The sequence below is a fragment of the Delphinus delphis genome, chromosome 6 (assembly GCF_949987515.2).
Source record: "Delphinus delphis chromosome 6, mDelDel1.2, whole genome shotgun sequence".
NCBI lineage: Eukaryota > Metazoa > Chordata > Mammalia > Artiodactyla > Delphinidae > Delphinus > Delphinus delphis.
The window spans coordinates 23,006,465-23,027,387 of record NC_082688.1 but is presented as its reverse complement, the minus strand read 5'-3'; the positions used below and the strand labels follow the sequence as shown (position 1 = coordinate 23,027,387).

At 42.2% G+C, this 20,923-nt stretch overlaps 1 protein-coding gene across 2 annotated transcripts in view; it reads right to left on the bottom strand.

Moving 5' to 3' along the window:
- Nucleotides 1-3,733: 3,733 nt before the first annotated feature.
- The window catches only part of TXNDC8 (thioredoxin domain containing 8), a 37,807-nt gene continuing 20,617 nt past the window's right edge, over nt 3,734-20,923 (bottom strand). Inside the window, exons 5-6 of one of the 2 annotated variants that reach the window (XM_060013346.1) lie at nt 4,719-4,784; nt 3,734-3,796 (exon numbers count right to left, since the gene is read on the bottom strand). In XM_060013346.1, coding sequence (XP_059869329.1) covers nt 3,734-3,796; nt 4,719-4,784 — 129 coding nt within the window. Of the gene's footprint in view, nt 3,797-3,884; nt 3,909-4,718; nt 4,785-20,923 lie in introns of those variants that run through there. The other variant, XM_060013347.1, reaches the window with a different exon arrangement.

Sequence of the window (20,923 nt, the reverse complement as noted above, 5' to 3'; positions counted from 1 at the left end):
CCTGCTCCCTACGGGAGTCCTCCTCTGCTTGTCCTTTCCTTAGTGAGGCAAACATTGATTAACTGATACTTGCATTTCAAGGGACTGAGATCAATTTATCATTCAGAAGGAGTACAACAGCCTTTTTATGACAGTTTGCTTTTAACCTTTTGCTAGTTTTTTTTTTTTTTCCCGGTACGCGGGCCTCTCACCGTTGTGGCCTCTCCCGCTGCGGAGCAGAGGCTCCGGACGCGCAGGCTCAGCGGCCATGGCTCACGGGCCCAGCCGCTCCACGGCATGTGGGCTCCTCCTGCACCCAGGCACGAACCCGTGTCCCCTGCATCGGCAGGCGGACTCTCAGCCACTGCGCCACCAGGGAAGCCCCCAACCTTTTGCTCTTGAGCTAACATTTAATTGTGAGATCAAGGAGCTTGAATACTCCAGGTGCACATTATTTCACATTTTAACATCTTTGAAATTGAGATGCCCCTGACAAGGAGTGGCATCTCACAATCACAGTGGACCAGGTGGCAGGTCTGACTTGGTTGTCACTGTCTGTGTGTGCACAGACTCAGCCGCAGCTATTCATGTGTGGTCACCTGGATCAATTTAGGAGCCTTGTTGATGCCCTATAGGTTGAGTTTAAAATGTCTTTTAAAAGAATACACTGTCAGTATTGAAATGAAAAGTTACTGTGGATGCAGAAAGGCCTGAACACACAGCAGGAGGATATACATTTGGGACCGGTAAAGGGACTAGTCATTGTTGGAGGCAAGACTGCAAATCCCTGTTTTCTCAGAATGCAGCAACCCAGTGCTTTACAGGACCCAGGAAAGGAAGTTGGATTACATTGTGTTACTGAGATATGTGTAAATGAGACATTTCACCACATGCCAGGGCAGTGCTCCTGAAGGGAGAAGAAATTCCTATCAATCCCCTAGAAGAGATGAAAGAAATTTCAAAGCACTGGATTCTTCTGGGAAAATTTGGGCAAGTCATTTTGAAACAGGATGGAAGGGGGCAGGGCACAACCTTTAAAAGAATGACATAGCCCGAGGAAAGACATAAACTGATTAGAACCAAATGGGTCCAAGATGGCAGACGAGTCGATTTCCACTAGACCTTCAGCCTCAGTATATGCACATTGTAACACATCAGCAAGCTAAATGACATACCCACAGGCGCCATGACACTTCCAAGGCCAACCGTAAGGGTCAAAAAGTGGGCGGTGGCCCAATCCCCGGAAATCCCCGCCCCTTCCCCCAAATAGTTGGAATACTCCTCCCACTCATTAGCCTATGAAATTATCCACCCCTATAAAAACTGACAACCCCATACCCTGGTGCCACTCTCGCCTTCTGAGATGGCCCACACTCTGTCTGGGGAGTGTATTTCTCTCTAAATAAATCCACTTCTTACCTATCACTTTGTCTCTCACTGAATTATTTCTGCAATGAGACATCAAGAACCTGAAATTGATTAAGTTCTGAGGCCAGGTGTGCGATCTCAGTTAACATGGGTTTAAGTCCCAATCTGGGTTTTGGCTGGGTTTGAGTCCTGGCCCGTGGGTTCAATTCCCAATCTGAGTCGCACGGTTTCAATTTAACTAGATTGTGTCTTCTATTCTCTGTAAGAAGAGAGGGATAAAAGTAGTACCTCATTTGTAGGTACTGGTGTCCTGGATCTAAATCTTAAGCAGCTCACAAGAGCCTATTAGGCCCATCTTTTCCCAGCTCCATGTTTAGTGACATCATTTGGTAGCTTGAAATCTACCAAGTATTTACACCAACGAAATTGGCAATCACTACAAACTGGAACTTTTTTCTTCCCAGAGAGCCAATTAAACATTTATTAGTACATGGCTACTTACAGGATTGTTGCAAAGGTTAAACAGGGTGATGGATGCAAAAGGCTTGAAACTGAGCAGGATCCTGTGAGCCTCCTGGGCACAAAAGCCTTTCTGTGTTCCGTTTCTTGTTTGTAGGAAATAGCTTCATTCAGCCTCCATGACCTTCCCTGAGTTCCAAGGGGCAGGTTCAAATAGTTGCTAATCAGGGAAGGGAGGGGATGCGGAGACAAGGGAGGAGGAGTCAAGAAACAATAGTGCAAGGCTTCCCTGGTGCAGTGGTTGAGTCCGGCTGCCGATGCAGGGCACGCGGGTTCATGCCCCCGTCCGTGCAGATCCCACATGCTGCAGAGCGGTTGGGCCGGTGAGCCATGGCCGCTGAGCCTGCGCGTCTGTGCTCCGCAACGGGAGAGGCCACAACAATGAGAGGCCCACGTACCGCAAAACACAAAAACAAACAAACAAAAAAAAAACAATAGTGTGGCCTTGGGACGAATTCCCGGTTCCCGCTCAAGGGATATATATAACAATATCTATGAGCTGTTTTGCAGATACAATAAGTCCCTTACATACGAATGAGTTCCATTCCGAAAGTGTGTTCCTAAGTCCACTTTTGTTCATAGGTCCAACAAAGTTAGCCTTGGTACCCAACTAACACAACTGGCTTTAGAATACTGTACTGTAATAGGTTTATAATACTTTTCACACAAATAATACATAACAAACACAAAAATAAAGAAAACGTTTAATCTTACAGTACAGTACCTTGAAAATTAAAGTAGTACCAGCTACATCACCACTGCTTTTATGCTTGCTTCTGGACATCCTGGGCTTGAAATAAAGATACTGTACTACTGTACTCTATACAGTACTGTAAAGTACACAAAAACACAACCCCTTGTAGAGGAGGCACGCACGCGACAATGTCCGCCAGACACGTGAACTAACTTACGTGACTGCACACGCGAACTCACGTTTGCATCTTTGAAAGTTCACAACTTGAAGGTTCGTATGTAAGGGACTTACTGTACCGAAACCGCCACCAGGTGGAAGAAGTTTACTGTATGCTGCCCACAAGCATGCAGACCCCAGAGCAGCTGGAATCAGAAGGTTGATGCTACTGGCTCCCAGTCACCTCACCACCAACCAGTCAGAAGAATGTCCACGAGCTGATCGCGCCCTCCTCTTTGAACCATTTACTATAGAACTCCTCACTACCCCCTCCAGGTCAGGACACACAGTTTTGAGGGCATTAACCCACTGTGGCCCCCTTTGCCCAGCAAAGCAGTAAAGCAATTCTTTTCTACTTCATCCAAAACCGTCTCCAAGATTCCATTCAGTATCAGTGTACAGAGGCTGAATTTCGGCTACAGGCTTGGCATATTGCCTAGCATGTAATAAGTTTTTATATATGTAAGCATAGCTGTTTATATGTGCTTTTATCCAATGACACATTTCTAATATAAGGTGATGTACTGAAGAATTTGGTACTACAAACAATGACTCAATTGGGAAGAGGCCTCTATGTATTTGGAGTGCACCAGGCCAATAAGACAGTTATTTGTTTCTTCATTGCTGAGGTGGATCCCATCTTCCACAATCTCTGGAAAACTTTCTCACTGAGCTGGTATTCCTTAGCTGTGCAGGGCCTCTGCTGTGAAGGACGCTGCCTAAGGAGTGTGCTCAGAGGAAGTGGAAAGGCCAAGTGAGAGAATGCAAATGCCACAATCTCTGATAGCACAAGAGTTCCAACAATTTTTGCAGTGAGATGGCAATATGGGATTCAACCTGTAAAGCATTAGGAGAGAGATCAATAGAACACTACAATGTTTGCTGGAAATAAAAACACAAACACAATCACGGTGGCCTTTTAAAACGTTGCAAGTATGTCTTGTCTTGGAGATCAGCTTACATTAGTTCTCGAATCTTTTCTTCCAGTTTTTTAGCATCAGTTCCACAAAGTTCAAAAATCTGTTCACAGATACACAAAGGTGAAATAGTTATTGGTTCAAACATGGCAAAGATGAAGCTTTGAGGAATTTTGTTCCTGGTTATAAACTTATCCTCTACTCATTTCCATCATCTGCAAGATACTTTAAACATACATTAAACACATTAAATTTCTGATGTTTTAATTATTTGGCACCTTTTCAAAATTGTTTATGCTAATATTTTGCCAGATTTATATAATTCTCCACGATGTTCCTCTAAATTAAGATCTAAAACATATCATGTTGTTGGAAATGAGGAAACCCAATCACTGACACTTCTCAGAGCGTTTATACACTGATCTTGAGAGCTTGTTAATTCATATACATGATTCCCTGAAATCAAATGGCTTGTGATTTCCCATGCCCTGACCTTAGCCCAGGTAATAGTAGTTTAATTAATTGATTCACAGAAGCACATTTTCTTTTCAAATGCTCACATCTCTGAATCAGGATGCATTTCACAGGGGATGGTATATTTTATTTGGAACACTTTTCAGTAGGAGATAAAATAAGGGTGCCTCTGTCAATGCACATCTTATGTTTGATGAAATATGGAAGTTAGAGACCCTTAACTATTCATGATCAGTTTAGTACCAGTTGTATGAGGTGGGTGGAGAGAAGGAAGAGTGTGGGTAAAATGAGGCTGAGATTGGGTGAAGACTTGAGTTTCCAGTGAGGGAGGTTTCAGCAGCCAGAAATGGTGTTAGGACATTGGGGGCAGGGGTTAGAAAAGTCTAGAACTCACTTCAGTGCTCAGTGTGCAGCAGAGAAGAAACTATGCCCACATCTAATGATTCTGCTTCCCCTTATAGCAGCATGGTGCCTGTGGGCATCATGGTTCATTCTGTTCCTTGAAAGTAAACCCCACTCTTGTGCGTCTGTCTTGATCCCGTTTCACTTACCGGCTCGCTCAGGGATCCACTTCTATAACAGCAAATTGCTCTTTTGATTCTTGAGAATAGGGTTACCTAAGTGGGTGGAGAATTTCATGATTTATCTGGGTTGTCTGGTTTGTAGCCATCTCCTCTATAAATAGTTCTCTTGGCCTTGGCCACCAGGGGAGGAAGGTGTCAGAAAGGATCTGCAAAAGGCTCTTTCTTAAGAGTCAGTGGCAGCGGGACGGTGCCTCTAGGGCATGAAGGGAGTTTCATACTCCTCTCAGGCTAGAGCAGGTACCAAGACAAGAAGTCCTGGCAATAACATAGGCAGGGCTTGGCCACCTGAATGACCAGACTTGGCTGGGGACAGGAAAAGGATGCTAAGCTTAGCCAACTGACCAAAGTACTGAACCCATTGCCAGGAAACTCCTGACCAAGGTGAGGCAAAGGAAGACTTGGCATCCTCCATGAGGCTGGAGGTTGGGAGCTTGGGCATACTTTTTTCACTTGGGGGTACTAGGACTTTCTAGACAGCTCGGTCTGGTTGGAAAGGAACTTTGTCCCTCGTCTCTAACTAATGCTGGGGTGGAATGCAGGGTGGGAGAGGCTTGGGGTTCACCCCAGTCTCAGTCTGTCTTTCTCCATGGGAGCTGGAAAGGTACTATGTTTGCAGTGGTTCCCGTTTATCCTTCCTTGTGCCCTCTGTCCAAGATTCCTCCTGAGTCTCTATCCTCTACTCCTCTGCTTCAGGAGTGGCTTGACTCCAGTGAAGGGCACACGTACTAGGTGAGCAGAAGAAAGTCACTGGCAAAGAAGGGATGAGAAGTTCCCAAGGTGTGTCTGTTCCCCACGACCACCGCCATGTAATTCTAGACAGTCCCCCACCCCACCCACCCCAGTGGTCTAGAAGATGATATTTTTGTCATTCTTATGGCAATAACTCTAGTGGATCTGATTATGCCTCCTTATCTTAGGATCTCCCCCACTGCCAAAAAGCATTGTGGAACCAAAGAGAGATTGGGGGCCCCTAAACATGGGCATCTCTCCTTGGAGGACACTGCCCTGCACAGAGGGCTGGCACAATCTATGAGTGTATTAGACATAGGAAGGCACAGGCCTGAAGGGAGATTTCCAGGGAGGGGTGATTTCCATGACCACGGGGTTGTGGCATGCCTGTGCTGGGACTTGGGCAGCCAGAAGCCACAAGTGCACTAAGAGCCTTGGCTACTGTTGAATGTGACTCCTCTTCCTTTTAGATACACTGAGCCTAGTACAGGGCACCATCACCCACCCTCGTACCTGAGCCAGGAAACTGAGGTCACTTAAAACATTCATATATCTTCAGAACATTGCACACATGTCAGCATACAGTTTGGGGAGTTATTACAAAAGAGAGCCCACTTGTGTAACCATGTCCAGATCAAGATGCAGATAGAGCTTTAGTCCCTCGCTCCCAGTCATCACCCTGTGCCCCAAGCCAAACACTGTTCTGGATTTTTCACCATAACTGAGCTTAGTCTGTTTTTGAACTTTTATAAATGGAATTCTACGGTATGTTGTGCGTATTCTTCTGTGTCTGGCTTCTTTCACTCAACGTGATGTTTCTGAGATTCACCTGTGTAATGGCCATACATTCATTTTTCAGTGCCGTTTTTTAGTACTCTGTTGCACGACTATAACACAGTTTATCCATTTGGGCTGTGACCAAGAGTGCTGCTAGGAAAATCCTTTTCCACAACTTTGTGGGGACATCTCTGGGGGCAAATGAGCACCCATTCTTGTTGGGTTCTGTTGTCTACCTGAAAGGGGGATAACTGAGTTCAGCTTTCGTAGGAGATACCCAACAGTTTTTTGAAGTGATTGCATCAATGTACACTCCACCAGCAGGGGATGAGGGTTCTGGTTGTTCCACATGCTTGACAACACTTGGTATTGCCAGTCTTTTTCATGCTAGGCATTCGGGTGGCTTTAGGTGACATTAAATTTGTCTCTGAATTCCATGGATTTTTACCCCATCAACTTCCCTCTGGGTTTTAGTAACAGCTTACAAATTGGTTTCTTTCTCCAGTCTGTGCCCCTGAGGTCTCTTCTCCCCCTTGAAGCTCAAAAACACACATCCCATCATGCTTTCTATGGAAATTCTTGAGTGTTTCTCCATCATCATAAAATCCAAGCTTTTTTTTTTTGCAGTACGCAGGCCTCTCACCGTTGTGGCCTCTCCCGTTGCGGAGCTCCATAGGCTCCAACGCACAGGCTCAGCGGCCATGGCTCACGGGCCCAGCCGCTCCGCGGCATGTGGGATCCTCCCGGACCGGGCACGAACCCACGTCCCCTGCATCAGCAGGCAGACTCTCAACCACGGCGCCACCAGGGAAGCCCAAAATCCAAGCTTTTTACCAGAATTCCTCGACCTTGTCCTTTCTAGCTCCACTGTCGCTATCTACCGTAAACTCTGGACTCTAGCAACACTTTATAGTTGGATTTATTTATTCATTTAATAAATACTTAGTGAGCCTACCATAAGCCAGACATATGGTGAACAAAACAAGACAAAAGTCCCTCACGGAGCTCACATTCTAGTGATAATTTTACAATTTTATACTACTGGTGTATATGATTATCAAATAATTCCTGACCCGTACCTGTGACATTTTTTAACTCTCTGCTTCTTCCCAGCTTTAAATCACTTGCTAATCTTAAGCATCCTTTAAGATTTAACTCACGAAGACTTCCCTGAAGTCCTTCTCTGTCATCTCATAGTATCCACTATTCTAGTGCATTCCACGATTAAAGAGTTGATTTTGTTATCTGTCTTCCCCACTAGACCAAGGATGGGGACTGTACTTTATTTTCCCACCCATAGTTTTAGTATCTAGCCCAGAACCTTACCCAGAGTAGGTGCTCTATTAATGGTGTTAGGCCTGAAATGAGTTGAACTATGCTGATTTCTGGCCACTGAGGTCCGGGTCCAAGACTCTGTGTTAAGTTTCGGGGATTAGGTGTTATCTATTTTATTCTTTCTTTGTCCAATTTGCCAAAGACAAATTTTATATTTGTGTCTCCCTGTCTAGCATGGGCCTTTGCATATAGGAGTTTAATAAAAGTAGTTAATAAATAAGGAGCAGCTTACGGATAAGAGCTTATTTTATAAGTAACTTTCTTTGGAAAGGATATATATGCAAGGCCGTTAACATACAATTTCTGCTCAAAATATTTTCTCATTTTAACCTGAATGTTTGGCTGTACCTCTCAAGCGCATGCTCCACTCTGAAGCATTAGGAAGCACTGTTTACCTTGTTCTTCTCAATGCCTTCATTTATCATGTATGGCTGCCACCCTAGCAATGACTGCTAATGAAAATTACAAGCTCCAGTTTGCAAAGACCAGTGGAATACGGAGTGGCTGCTCCAGCATTAGAGAACCAACTATAGCCAACGATCAGTAAAAAAAAAAAAAAAACCCTGAAGTTTTATCATGGACATTTTCAAACATACACAAAAACAGAATAATAAAGTGAACCCCACCCTCTGATTACCCACCACCCAGGTGCAACCAGAGGCAGTTCTGTATGCTAAAGACATTCAATCACCTACAGAGTTTATTCCTGCCGCTGGGAAAATGCAAAGGGGCTGGAGAGACAGTGACTTCTGAGAACATAAATTAAGGAGTCTGGCTAGTGATGTCCTCATAGAATAACTAGAAAATGTGTTGGCCAGTTGACGTGCAATTTAGTTGAGTCAACACTGAAGTTATGTTTGGACCAGCTGTATGAGAGCTCAACAATTTTCAGACCTCTGTAGTGAGTTAAAAACAACAACAACAGCAACAAAATTCTCCAAGCAATAGCAACCATCACAACACGAACCAAAAAGCCCAACAACCACCCCACACAAGATACTTCTTGGAGGATGGCTGTGGAAGTATATGTATGTACAAGTTTATAATGTGAAATAGTATGATGTTCTTTTTCTTTAGGAAGGGTTTATTAAGACATTAAAACTGATGAATAAGATGAAAAGGATATGTCCAACAAGAGAACGTTTAAAAGTACCTCAACCTTCTGTTGAGAGGTGGACAGTGTTAATCACCGTTTGTTCCTATCTTGGCTTCCTTCTCTGACTCCATCCACACCCGTTCCTTCCCTAGAACCATCTGCATCACATTGCAGGTATTTGTACACCTCCTCTTTGACTTTCACAACACCCAGGGCAGACTCTGCAAATGCAAGGAGGTCAGTTAAGGTTTTTGGAGTTGAGCAAAATCCAACCAAGATGACACAGTCCCTTCGAAATAGTCTGTTTCAAACAGCTTGAATTTGTATGTACTTGCATTTAAGAAAAGAGCATATAAAGCAATCTGTTCACTCACTTTTCCCTAATCTATGCTGGCCTTTTTCTCAACTTGTTCCAGTTGTGAGACTTCAGTAACATACTAATTCACTTTCATTTTCCTGTAGCAGATTTAGAAACTGCCTATGCATCTGTTTCTTGGCACACTGGTAGCATAAATAAGGACTAAAGTGCTTTTTTCTTCTATGTTAGGAGTTGACAAACTTTTTTTGTAAGGGGCCTGATAATACCCACTTTAGGTTTTGTAGGCCATATCGTTTCTGTCAAAACTACTCAAATCAACTCTCTGTACTATCTGCAACTTTTACGTAAATCTAAGTTTTTTCTATATAAATCTATAAATTATATAATAACATTAAAAATATAGTCCATTCTTTATAATGATAATGCAGCCATAAACTTCCTTTTATATAAAAAAAAAAAGTCTACCCAAGTTGTTAGGGGAACCACTGACCAAAACCGTCCGTCCTGGCCAGGCACGACAGTAACCACTTGCATGAGTTATCTTACAACAGGAGGTCCTGGTAAGGAACGTGGAACTAACAAGCTACCACCAACTGGAAGAATTCGGGAAAGGTCGAAAGGAGAGAGGAGACGCCAGTCCATATGAGCTACCAACCTTCCAGAATCCTTCTCACTGGAATCCATCGTGGCTGAGCGATGTGCACATCACCAGGAAGGACCCTGAGTCAGAATGATTGGCCAGAGACAACCCGGAAACTAACCCCATTACCATAAAGCCTGAGACTGTGAGCCACGTGGCAGAGCAGTTCTCCTGGGTACCCTTACCCTGCCGCTCTCCACCCGGGCGCCCCTTCCCAATAAAGTCTCTTGCTTTGTCAGCGCGTGTGTCTCCTTGGACAATTCATTTCCGAGCATTAGACAAGAGCCCACTCTCGGGCCCTGGAAGGGGTCCCCCTTCCTGCGACAAAATCAGCTATTGTAGTGCGAAGGCAGCTGCAGGTAATTAGTTAAAGCAAATGGGCATGGCTGTGTCCCAGTAAAACTGAGAGTCAGATTTGGCCCCGGGGCCATAGTTTGCCAACCCTTATTCTATGCCATCAACTGAAGCTGCCTGAGAGTTAGTCACTCAGGACGATGTGGCTTTCTGTTGAAGGGAATAAGAGGCATGAGTCTAATGTTGTGGGAATTCATCTCAAGCTACACTGAGAATAGGACAAGTGATTTTGGACTCTGGCCAGGTTAGATGTCATCCTGCCCATTACTGCAAGTGTGGGATGGAATTTTGTTCTTCGGGATAAAAATACTTTTGGAGCCATTCCTTTCAATGGCATATACTCTAGTTCTCAGGCCTCCATTAGACCATCTGCTTAACTGTCTATTATTGGGAAAATATACCTGTTTCCTATATCCCTTCACTTCTCCCCAAGTTCAAAGGCGAGCTTATCAGCTGAGCCTAGACAAAGGCATGAGCTCATGCCTATCCTCCTCTCCCTTTTTGGGAGTGTTTGCTCGAGGGACAGGTCTGTCCTTCTGCAAAGCACATTTGAAGTGAGCCTAACATCTGCCTTCTAAAGATAGCTCTGGAAAGCTATGACCCTCTGTCCTCCCTTTTTGGGGCTAAATAGTTATGAAAAGCAGCAGTATCTCCTCCACCTGGGTGGGGAAGTTTGTCCTCTGCAGCCCCAGATTCTACCGTAGGCGGGGGGTCATCTCAAGATCTAGGCTACAAGTGGGAAATCTTTTGACATGGATCCAAGCCATGTTCTTCAATTACTACAATTTAGCACTACTGCTACTTTTTTTGTGTGTGTGGTTCGCGGGCCTCTCACTGTTGTGGCCTCTCCCATTGCGGAGCACAGGCTCCAGACGCACAGGCTCAGTGGCCATGGCTCACGGGCCCAGCCGCTCTGCGGCATGTGGGATCTTCCCGGACCAGGGCACGAACCTGCATCCCCTGCATCGGCAGGCGGACTCTCAACCACTGTGCCACCAGGGAAGCCCTACTGCTACTTTTAATAAAGGTGACATTTTGATTTTCCACATGAATCCATGTGAGAAAAAAGTTAATGTAGCAGGTGTGGTTGCTTATTCCTGGCGTGTCTCCAAGAGAACCACGATTGATCCAGCACCAACCCCTGGGTAACGTGGTCCTCCAAGTGTTCCTCGTGTTAGTGATGGATGATTTGGTTACATGTATCTCGAGCAACGGACTATGCCATTGCTGGCTTGCCAAGTTGTTTTGCATAAACGTCAATAATGATGATGTGCACCTAGTTTTATTGTTGGGGTCCTGAGTTTCCATTGTCATGGCTGGTTGTGTAGCTATGGTTGCTCAGCAAGATATATCTATGTGACCAGTCCCCACATAAAAAAAACTCAGACCCAGAGAACCAAGAAGGCATCCCTAGGCAGAGACATTCCACACATGTCCCTGAAGCTCACTGCCAGGGAGAACACTCTCCTAAGTATCTCTGGACGAGGAAGGGCATCAGAATTCTGTGCTGGACCTTTCTAGACTCCAACAACACCCTTCTTTCTTCCCTGCTGCTTTAAGTCTGTGTTTATTGCTGTAATAAATCTTAGCTAGGAATATACCATGCTGTTGAGTCTTGTTAATCCTTCTGTGAATCACTGAATGAAACACTCCTTTAGTTCAACAATTTAAAATTCAGAGAAGAACAGGGCTGGGACTAGGGTGGAAAATTTAAGGGATGCCAAAAACTTAGTGATTACGATAAATAATATCTTAATAAATATTTTAAAAAGTATTAACATTGAATGCAAAAAACCCATGATAAACGAAACATCAAAAATTCAAATAGGGCTTCCCTGGTGGCGCAGTGGTTGGGAGTCCGCCTGCCGATGCGGGGGACGCGGGTTCGTGCCCCGGTCCGGGAGGATCCCATGTGCCGCGGACCGGCTGGACCCATGAGCCATGGCCACTGGGCCTGCGCGTCCGGAGCCTGTGCTCCGCAGCGGGAGAGGCCACAGCGGTGAGAAGCCTGCGTACAGAAAAAAAAAAAAAAAAAAATTCAAATAAAGACAGGTTTCCACCCTACACCTGCAATATCTTGCCTCACTTGCCTCACCCAAATCCCTGCCCTGGAGAAAAGAGGTACACAAGTAATTACTGCCTGTACGTTGCTAAAGCTGAGCGCTGCATCTTTAGCTATGGTGCTAAAGGTTGCTAAATGGTGATAAATAGTTGCTGTACTTCTCTGCCTTTCCCTTCATGTCACTTAGTTCTTGCCTCCTCCAGTCAATTAACCTCTGATAATGTATCAGCTGCTTATGGGGCTGATATATAACCCCTTTTGGGGATCTGCAGCCCTCAGAGCCCTGAAGACTATATGAGAATTCTTTTCTTTTCCTCCTCATGCAGAAGCCCTCTGTAACTAAAACAATCCATTAAGGTTGAATACCATTGGTAGGTGACTCCTGAATGCTAAGATAACTTAGCTTAAATGCATACTATGGTTACTCAAAAGAGCTTTACAGGTCGCTGGTAACCTTCATTTCTAAACTTCTATTTACCCAGACATTTTCAGGAAGATAGGTGCACAGTTAGATCCTGGGGCTCTAATAATAGCTACATTTTATAGTATGTACAAAGACTAGTGCTGGGCACTTTATTTACATTATCACAAATTTTTATGACAATAGTTCAAAGACACATGATACTGCCTCTGTTTCACAAAGAATGAAACTGAGCCTTAAGGTGGTTAAGACACATTCCCAAGGTCCCCCACTAATAAGAAGCAGACCTGGAATTCAACCTACAATCATCTGACTCCAGACATGGCAAAAGCCAGCCGCAGACACTCTTTTGCGGGTGTGTGTGTGTGTGTGTGTCTGTGTGTCTGTGTGTCAAACCTTGTTTTTTATGCACTTGAACAAAGAGCATTTGGGAGGGTGATTCTCCAGGGACCACCTCCTCCTCACTTCCTACTGTGTCACCTATTGTCCCTGCCTGGCCCTTGAAGACACTGCGTACGGGACCTCTGCTTCCAAGCCTGTCCTCTTTCTAGCACTAGATGGTGTCACCTACTTTGGATTCCTTTTATCTCTGTACCAACTTCAAGGAGGGTGCTTGCTGGAAATGACTTCCATGACTTCAGCTGGAGCCCTGCGATTCATACACATAAAAGGGCAAGAGCTTCTTCTCACTCCATATGAGAGCTCAGTTCTTCTGAATTACTCATTTTTGAATAACTCATGCATTAGCATCTATGGACTCATATCCCACCACTGCCATCTTTCCTAACTGCTTTAGGAAACCATCTTACGCTCATATCAAAAAATGAAAAGAGGGAGGCAACTTTTGAGAGTTGGCCCATATTTAAGCAGTTGGCCAAGACTTGCTAAATCTCTTTTAGTCTTCCTTTCCTCTACATAGACATACCAACTTTCGCTAGAAGCAACGTAATGCACATAGAGGATCTACTGATGGGCTTCAGAGGCTCATTGAATACCCTAGGCATTACATGCACGTTTCAGTTTATACGTATATTTTTCTGGAGAGAGAGAGAGTTTATAGTCTCCACTGGATTTTAAGAGGGTCTACAGATTTTAAGAGGGCCTATAAACCAAATTTATGAACTACTCATAATAGCATATAGTGTATTATTCTGGTTACAAAAATCAGCCAAGGTTTTGGATGCCCCATCTGACAGACACCACAGGAATGCACATTTTGTTTTCTTTTTCTTTTGTTTTCTTTTTTTAACCACAATGAATCTTACTAGAACACGCTGTGATGTCCTAGATGAAAACACTAAGGAATACAGCAGGAAAGAACAAACCCACCTTATTTATTACCTAGAATTTGTTTTGGCTGTCCTTTGCCCTAAAACTGTGAAATAATTATAGCTGTTGTTTATAGCGCATCCCAGCCAGATGTTCATCTAACCCCTTCATGAAAACTTCCAGCATCAGGGAAGGCCCATCATCCACCATGACCCTAGGTCATGATTATGTAGCTTCATTTGTTTTAGGTTTTTAATGTTTTATTTTGTTTATAGTCTATGTATTTTGCGAATATTTGAAATGAGCTAGACTCAAGGCCAAGATAAAATAACAGAACCATTAAAGGATGATCCAGTGTGGAGACGGCAGTTAGGAAATGCCAGGAAACTGCACGTAAGGGGGCTATTGTATTTGAGTAGAGGAGGTAACCCTGAGATTTTTGGCAACGATGGAAACAGAAACCCAAGGGATTCCCTAAGTCTTCTGATCTAATGAGAGGAAGCTGATCATATTTTCAAGGGAGGCAAACATTCTCCTAACGCTACATTCTCCTAACTCTATGTCCTATAAGGAATTATATAAGGCTTTTTAGACAGTGTACATTTTAAAAGGCATTAATGGACAGTGGCTTGTTGCCAGATGCTTTACCATAAATGTAAAGACATTTTTTATAACATTACTCCATCGAAGCTAGATTCTAGGGTTTTTTTTAATACTAGATAAATAGTATTTAACTGCTTCAATAAGCCAATTTTCAGTTGTGCCATCCCAGAAGAAAGAGAGGAGCACGTTTATAGAAGTGCTCTCAAAGAAGTATATTTAGTTTTTCTCTATTCCCAGGGAAACAGTGAACGTCACTGGCAGCCTTCATAGTCAATTCTATTGAGAGAGGAGGGAAATTCACAGGGACTAGTCTTTTGGCCTGGCCACCCCAAACTTCCTCTGGTTCCAATGATTTTCCAGTGCAGACCACTAACAGGTAGAGCCTGAGGGGAATTTCAGAGGTCTCATAGTTCGCCTGCAGCTCTGGATGTAATGGTTAGAAATGGGGACCTTGCAGAAGCCCTACAGGGCTGTTCAGCTACCCAATTCTGGGGGTGGAGTCCAAAGAGGGAAAAGATTTGTAATACTGTGTCTTTATTACCTCTCCCACCTCCTTTTTTTGTGCCTTTGTCTTATGCACTGAAGATTGATATTCTTTGTCAAATGGAACAACCATTACAAATCTTTTCCACAGGTTTTCAAATGATATCTAAATTGATCCAGGTATGAATCCTTCTGGAGATATGATTACATATAACTACAAATGAAATTTAGAAGTAGACTCATTTGATATTATGACATAAATAATCTCAAGTTTTCTTTTTTTAAAAAAAAATTAACTATAACCGCCATGCTAAGTTAATGCTATTCAACGAAAAATTCCATTCTCAAGAAAATTTCTTGGGACATGGATATCCATGTTATAGTTAGAGGCTTGCTGGATGACTCTGGAATTAGACTACAGGGAGGTAGATCAGTTTAATGGACATTGTCATCAATTCAGTTGATTTTATTTTCCATTAGCTAGTTGGCATAAAATTCCAATTTGAGATCCTTAATGATCCCTAGAATACAGGCATTGTATTCCATTAATTCAAAAGGATCCATACCCTGTAGACACAAGTTCAGAAATACTTGATTATAGGAGGTCTCTCCACCTACAAGTGAGGGCTCTTACACCTCCAGAGAGAACCGAGACTAAGCCGGGCCAAGCCTTATATCAAAAGCATAGCTATGGATTTGCTCGAGAGCCTAGACACATAATCAACTGAGAACACAAAGTTTTGTTTCCTAAAACAGAGAACAACCTTTGAGCCATTAAGCAGTATCTTCTGCAGAAAGGATGAAACCAGAAAGCTATTCTGAGCTGGACAGAAATTTCCTGTGAGTCAGATTAATACGAGGACAAAATCGGAAAGGGGAGGCAAAGCTGCGGGGGGATGCAGGGGAAAGACAGAAGGCTTCACTTATTTGCTCATTCATTCATTTGTTCACTTCCTCATTAGTCAAACACAAAATAAATATTTTCTATTGACGGGGGATTCTCCTAGGCCCTGGGGTTTCAAATCAGACATGAACAACTCCAAGTGCTTAGAAGAATATGAGACAACTACATGAAGTTAAGATCTGAGTCAAACAAAAATGGGCTTGGAAAGGTAGATTGGATCAAAATTAGGGAGAAATTTTAAAGTCAGACTTGAATACAAGGGCCTAGTCTTGATTCTGAAGGCAATGGAGGGGGACAGGTATCAACTTTTAAATAAGGGAATGACATACAGGGAGCAAGGATTTATTTGGAAAAGAGAACAAAGCTTTGGCGTGAACGTGGGGGTGAGGAGGGCTATTGTTTAAGTTAAAGGTATTCACAGCTAGAACTAGAAGTGGGGGTGAAATTACTAAGGGAGAGAGGTAAAATGGAAAAAAGACAGAGCCTTGGGAAACACTTATATTTGAGAACGGCAGGAGACAAAGAAGCCAGAAGAACTTGGGGATGAATCAGCAATAGAAGCCAAAAAAGGAGGAAGTTTCCAGAATACAGAAGTTGATTAGTTAATGACACTTGTGTAATCAAGGAAGAGCAGGATTGAGAAATGGCTTTTTAAACTAGGTGCTGGAAGGTTCTTAGGGACTTTCAAGAGTGGGTGAAGGAATGAGTAGAAAATGAGAATTGGAAGCAGTAAATATATCCAATTTCACGAATTAGACCACAAAATAAAAGAGAGCAGGGCTTCCCTGGTGGCGCAGTGGTTGAGAGTCCTCCTGCCGATGCAGGGGACACGGGTTCGTGCCCCGGTCCGGGAAGATCCCACATGCCATGGAGTGGCTGGGCCCGTGAGCCATGGCCGCTGAGCCTGTGTGTCCGGAGCCAGTGCTCCGCAACGGGAGAGGCCACAACAGTGGCAGGCCCGTGTACCGAAAAAAAGTAAAATAAAATAAAATAAAATAAAATAAAATAAATAAAAGAGACCAGTCTGAGAGAACATCAGATATATTCATTAGAAATGTTTTGGTTGCAACAAGCCTCTTAGACAGCCTCATCCACCAGAGGACAGACAGCAGAAGCAAGAAGAACTACAGTCCTGCAGCCTGTGGAACAAAAACCACATTCACAGAAAAACAGACAAGATGAAAAGGCAGAGGGCTATGTACCATATGAAGGAACAAGATAAACCCCCAGAAAAACAACAAAATGAAGTGAAGATAGGCAACCTTCCAGAAAAAGAATTCAGAATAATGATAGTGACGATGATCCAGGACCTCAGAAAAACAATGGAGGCAAAGATGGAGAAGATGCAAGAAATGTTTAACAAAGACCTAGACGAATTAAAGAACAAACAGAGATGAACAATACAATAACTGAAATGAAAACTACACTAGAAGGAATCAATAGCAGAATAACTGAGGCAGAAGAACGAATAAGTGATCTGGAAGACAGAATGGTGGAATTCACTGCTGCAGAACAGAATAAAGAAAAAAGAATGAAAAGAAATGAAGACAGTCTGAAAGACCTCTGGGACAACATTAAACGCAACAACATTCACATTATAGGGGTCCCAGAAGGAGATGAGAGAGAGAAAGGACCAGAGAAAATATTTGAAGAGATTATAGTAGAAAACTTCCTTAACACGGGAAAAGAAATAGCCACCCAAGTCGAGGAAGCACAGCGAGTCCCATACAGGATAAACCCAAGGAAAACACGCCGAGATACATAGTAATCAAATTGGCAACGATTAAAGACAAAGAAAAATTATTGAAAGCAGCAAGGGGAAAATGACAAATAACATACAAGGGAACTCCCATAAGGTTAACAGTTGATTTCTCAGCAGAAACTCTACAAGCCAGAAGGGAGTGGCATGATATACTTAAAGAGATGAAAGGGAATAACCTACAACCAAGATTACTCAACCCGGCAAGGATCTCATTCAGATTCTATGGAGAAATCAAAAGCTTTACAGACAGGCAAAAGCTAAGAGAATTCAGCACCACCAAACCAGCTCTACAACAAATGCTAAAGGCACTTCTCTAAGTAGGAAACACAAGAGAAGAAAAGGACCTACAAAAAGCAACCCAAAACAATTAAGAAAATGGTCTTAGGAACATACATATCGAGAACTACCTTAAACGTGAACGGATTAAATGCTCCAACCAAAAGACACAGGCCTGCTGAATGGATACGAAAACAAGACCCATATATATGTTGTCTACAAGAGACCCATTTCAGACCTAGGGACACATACAGACTGAAAGTGAGGGGATAGAAAAAGATATTCCAGGCAAATGGAAATCAAAAGAAAGCTGGAGTAGCAATACTCATATCACATAAAATAGACTTTAAAATAAAGAATGTTACAAGAGACAAGGACACTACATAATGATCAAGGGATTAAACCAAGAAGAAGATACAACAATTATAAATATATATGCACCCAATATAGGAGCACCTCAATACATAAGGCAACTGCTAACAGCTGTAAAAGAGGAAATCGATAGTAACACAATAATAGTGGGGGACTTTAACACCTCATATACACCAATGGACTGATCACCCAAAATGAAAATAAATAAGGAAACAGAAGCTTTAAATGACACAATAGACCAGATAGATTTAATTATATTTATAGGACATTCCATCCAAAAACAGCAGATTACACTTTCTTCTCAAGTGCGCATGGAACATTCTCCAGGACAGATCACATCTTGGGTCACAAATCAAGCCTCAGTAAATTTAAGAAAACTGAAATCATATCAAGCATCTTTGCTGACCACAACACTATGAGATTAGAAATGAATTACAGGGGAAAAAAAGTAAAAAACACAAACACATGGAGGCTAAACACTACGTTACTAAATAACCAACAGACCACTGAAGAAATCAAAGAGGAAATAAAAAAATACCTAGAGGCAAATGACAATGAAAACATGACGATCCAAAACCTGTGGGATGCAGCAAAAGCAGTTCTAAGAGGGAAGTTTATAGCTATACAAGCCTACATCAAGAAACAAGAAAAATCTCAAATAAATAATCTAACCTTACACCTAAAGGAACTAGAGAAAGAAGAACAAACAAAACCCAAAGTTAGCAGAAGGAAAGAAAACATAAAGATCAGAGCAGAAATAAATGAAATAGAGACAAAGAAAACAATAGCAAAGATCAATAAAACTAAAAGCTGGTTCTTTGAGAAGATAAACAAAATTCTTAGAATTTTATTCTTAGAAGATAAACAATTAGCCAGACTCATCAAGAAAAAGAGGGAGAAGACTCAAATCAATAAAATTAGAAATGAAAAAGGAGAAGTTACAACAGACACCACAGATATACAAAGCATCCTAAGAGACTACTACAAGCAACTCTATGCCAATAAAATGGCCAACCTGGAAGAAATGGACAAATTCTTAGAAAGGTATAACCTTCCAAGACTGAAACAGAAAGAAATAGAAAATATGAACAGACCAATCACAAGTAATGAAATTGAAACTATGAATAAAAATCTTCCAACAAACAGAAGTCCAGGACCAGACGGCTTCACAGGTGAATTCTATCAAATATTTAGAGAAGAGCTAACACCCATCCTTCTCAAACTCTTCCAAAAAATTGCAGAGGAAGGAACACTCCCAAACTCATTCTATGAGGCCATCATCATCCTGATACCAAAACCAGACAAAGATACTACAAAAAAATAAAATTACAGACCAATATCACTGATGAATGTAGATGCGAAAATCTTCAACAAAATACTGGCAAACAGAATCCAACAACACATTAAAAGGATCATACACCATGATCAAGTGGGATTTATCCCAGGGATGCAAGGATTCTTCAATATATGTAAATCAATCAATTTGATACACCATATTAACAAATTGAAGAAGAAAAACCATATGATCATCTCAATAGATGCAGAAAAAGCTTTTGACAAAATTCAACACCCATTTATGATAAAAAACTCTCCAGAAAGTGGGCATAGAGGGAACCTACCTCAACATAATAAAGGCCATATACAACAAACCCACAGCAAACATCATTTTCAATGGTGAAAAACTGAAAGCATTTCCTCTAAGATCAGGAACAAGACAAGAATGTCCACTCTCACCACTATTATTCAACATAGTTTTGGAAGTCCTAGCCTCGGCAATCAGAGAAGAAAAAGAAATAAAAGGAATACAAATTGTAAAAGAAGTAAAACTGTCACTGTTTGCAGATGACATGATACTATACATAGAGAATCCTAAAGATGCCACCAGAAAACTACTAGAGCTAATCAATGAATTTGGTAAAGTTGCAGGATACAAAATTAATGCACAGAAATCTCTGGCATTTCTATACACTAATGATGAAATATCTGAAAGAGAAATTAAGGAAACACTCCCAATTACCATTGTAACAAAAAGAATAAAATACCTAGGAATAAACCTACCTAGGGAGACAAAAGACCTGTATGCAGAAAACTATAAGACACTGATGAAAGAAATTAAAGATGGTACCAACAGATGGAGAGATATACCATGTTCTTGGATTGGAAGAATCAATACTGTGAAAATGACTCTACTACCCAAAGCAATCTACAGATTGAATGCAATCCCTATCAAATTACCAATGGTATTTTTTATGGAACTAGGACAACAAATCTTAAAATTTGTATGGAGACACAGAAGACCCCAGATAGCCAAAGCAGTCTTGAGGGAAAAAAACGGAGCAGGAGGAATCAGACTCCCTGACTTCAGACTATACTACAAAGCTACAGTAATCAAGATAATATGGTACTGGCACAAAAACAGAAACATCAGTCAATGGAACAAGATAGAAAGCCCAGAGGTAAACCCATGCACCTACGGTAAACTAATCTTGACAAAGGAGGCAAGGATATACAATGGAGAAAAGACAGCCTCTTCAATAAGTGGTCCTGGGAAATCTGGACAGCTACATATAAAAGAATGAAATTAGAACACTCCCTAACACCATACACTAAAATAAACTCAAAATGGATTCGAGACGTAAATGTAAGACTGGGCACTATAAAACTCTTAGAAGAAAACATAGGAAGAACACTCTTTGACATAAATCACAGCAAGATGTTTTTTGATCCACCTCCTAGAGTAATGGAAATAAAAACAAAAATCAACAAATGG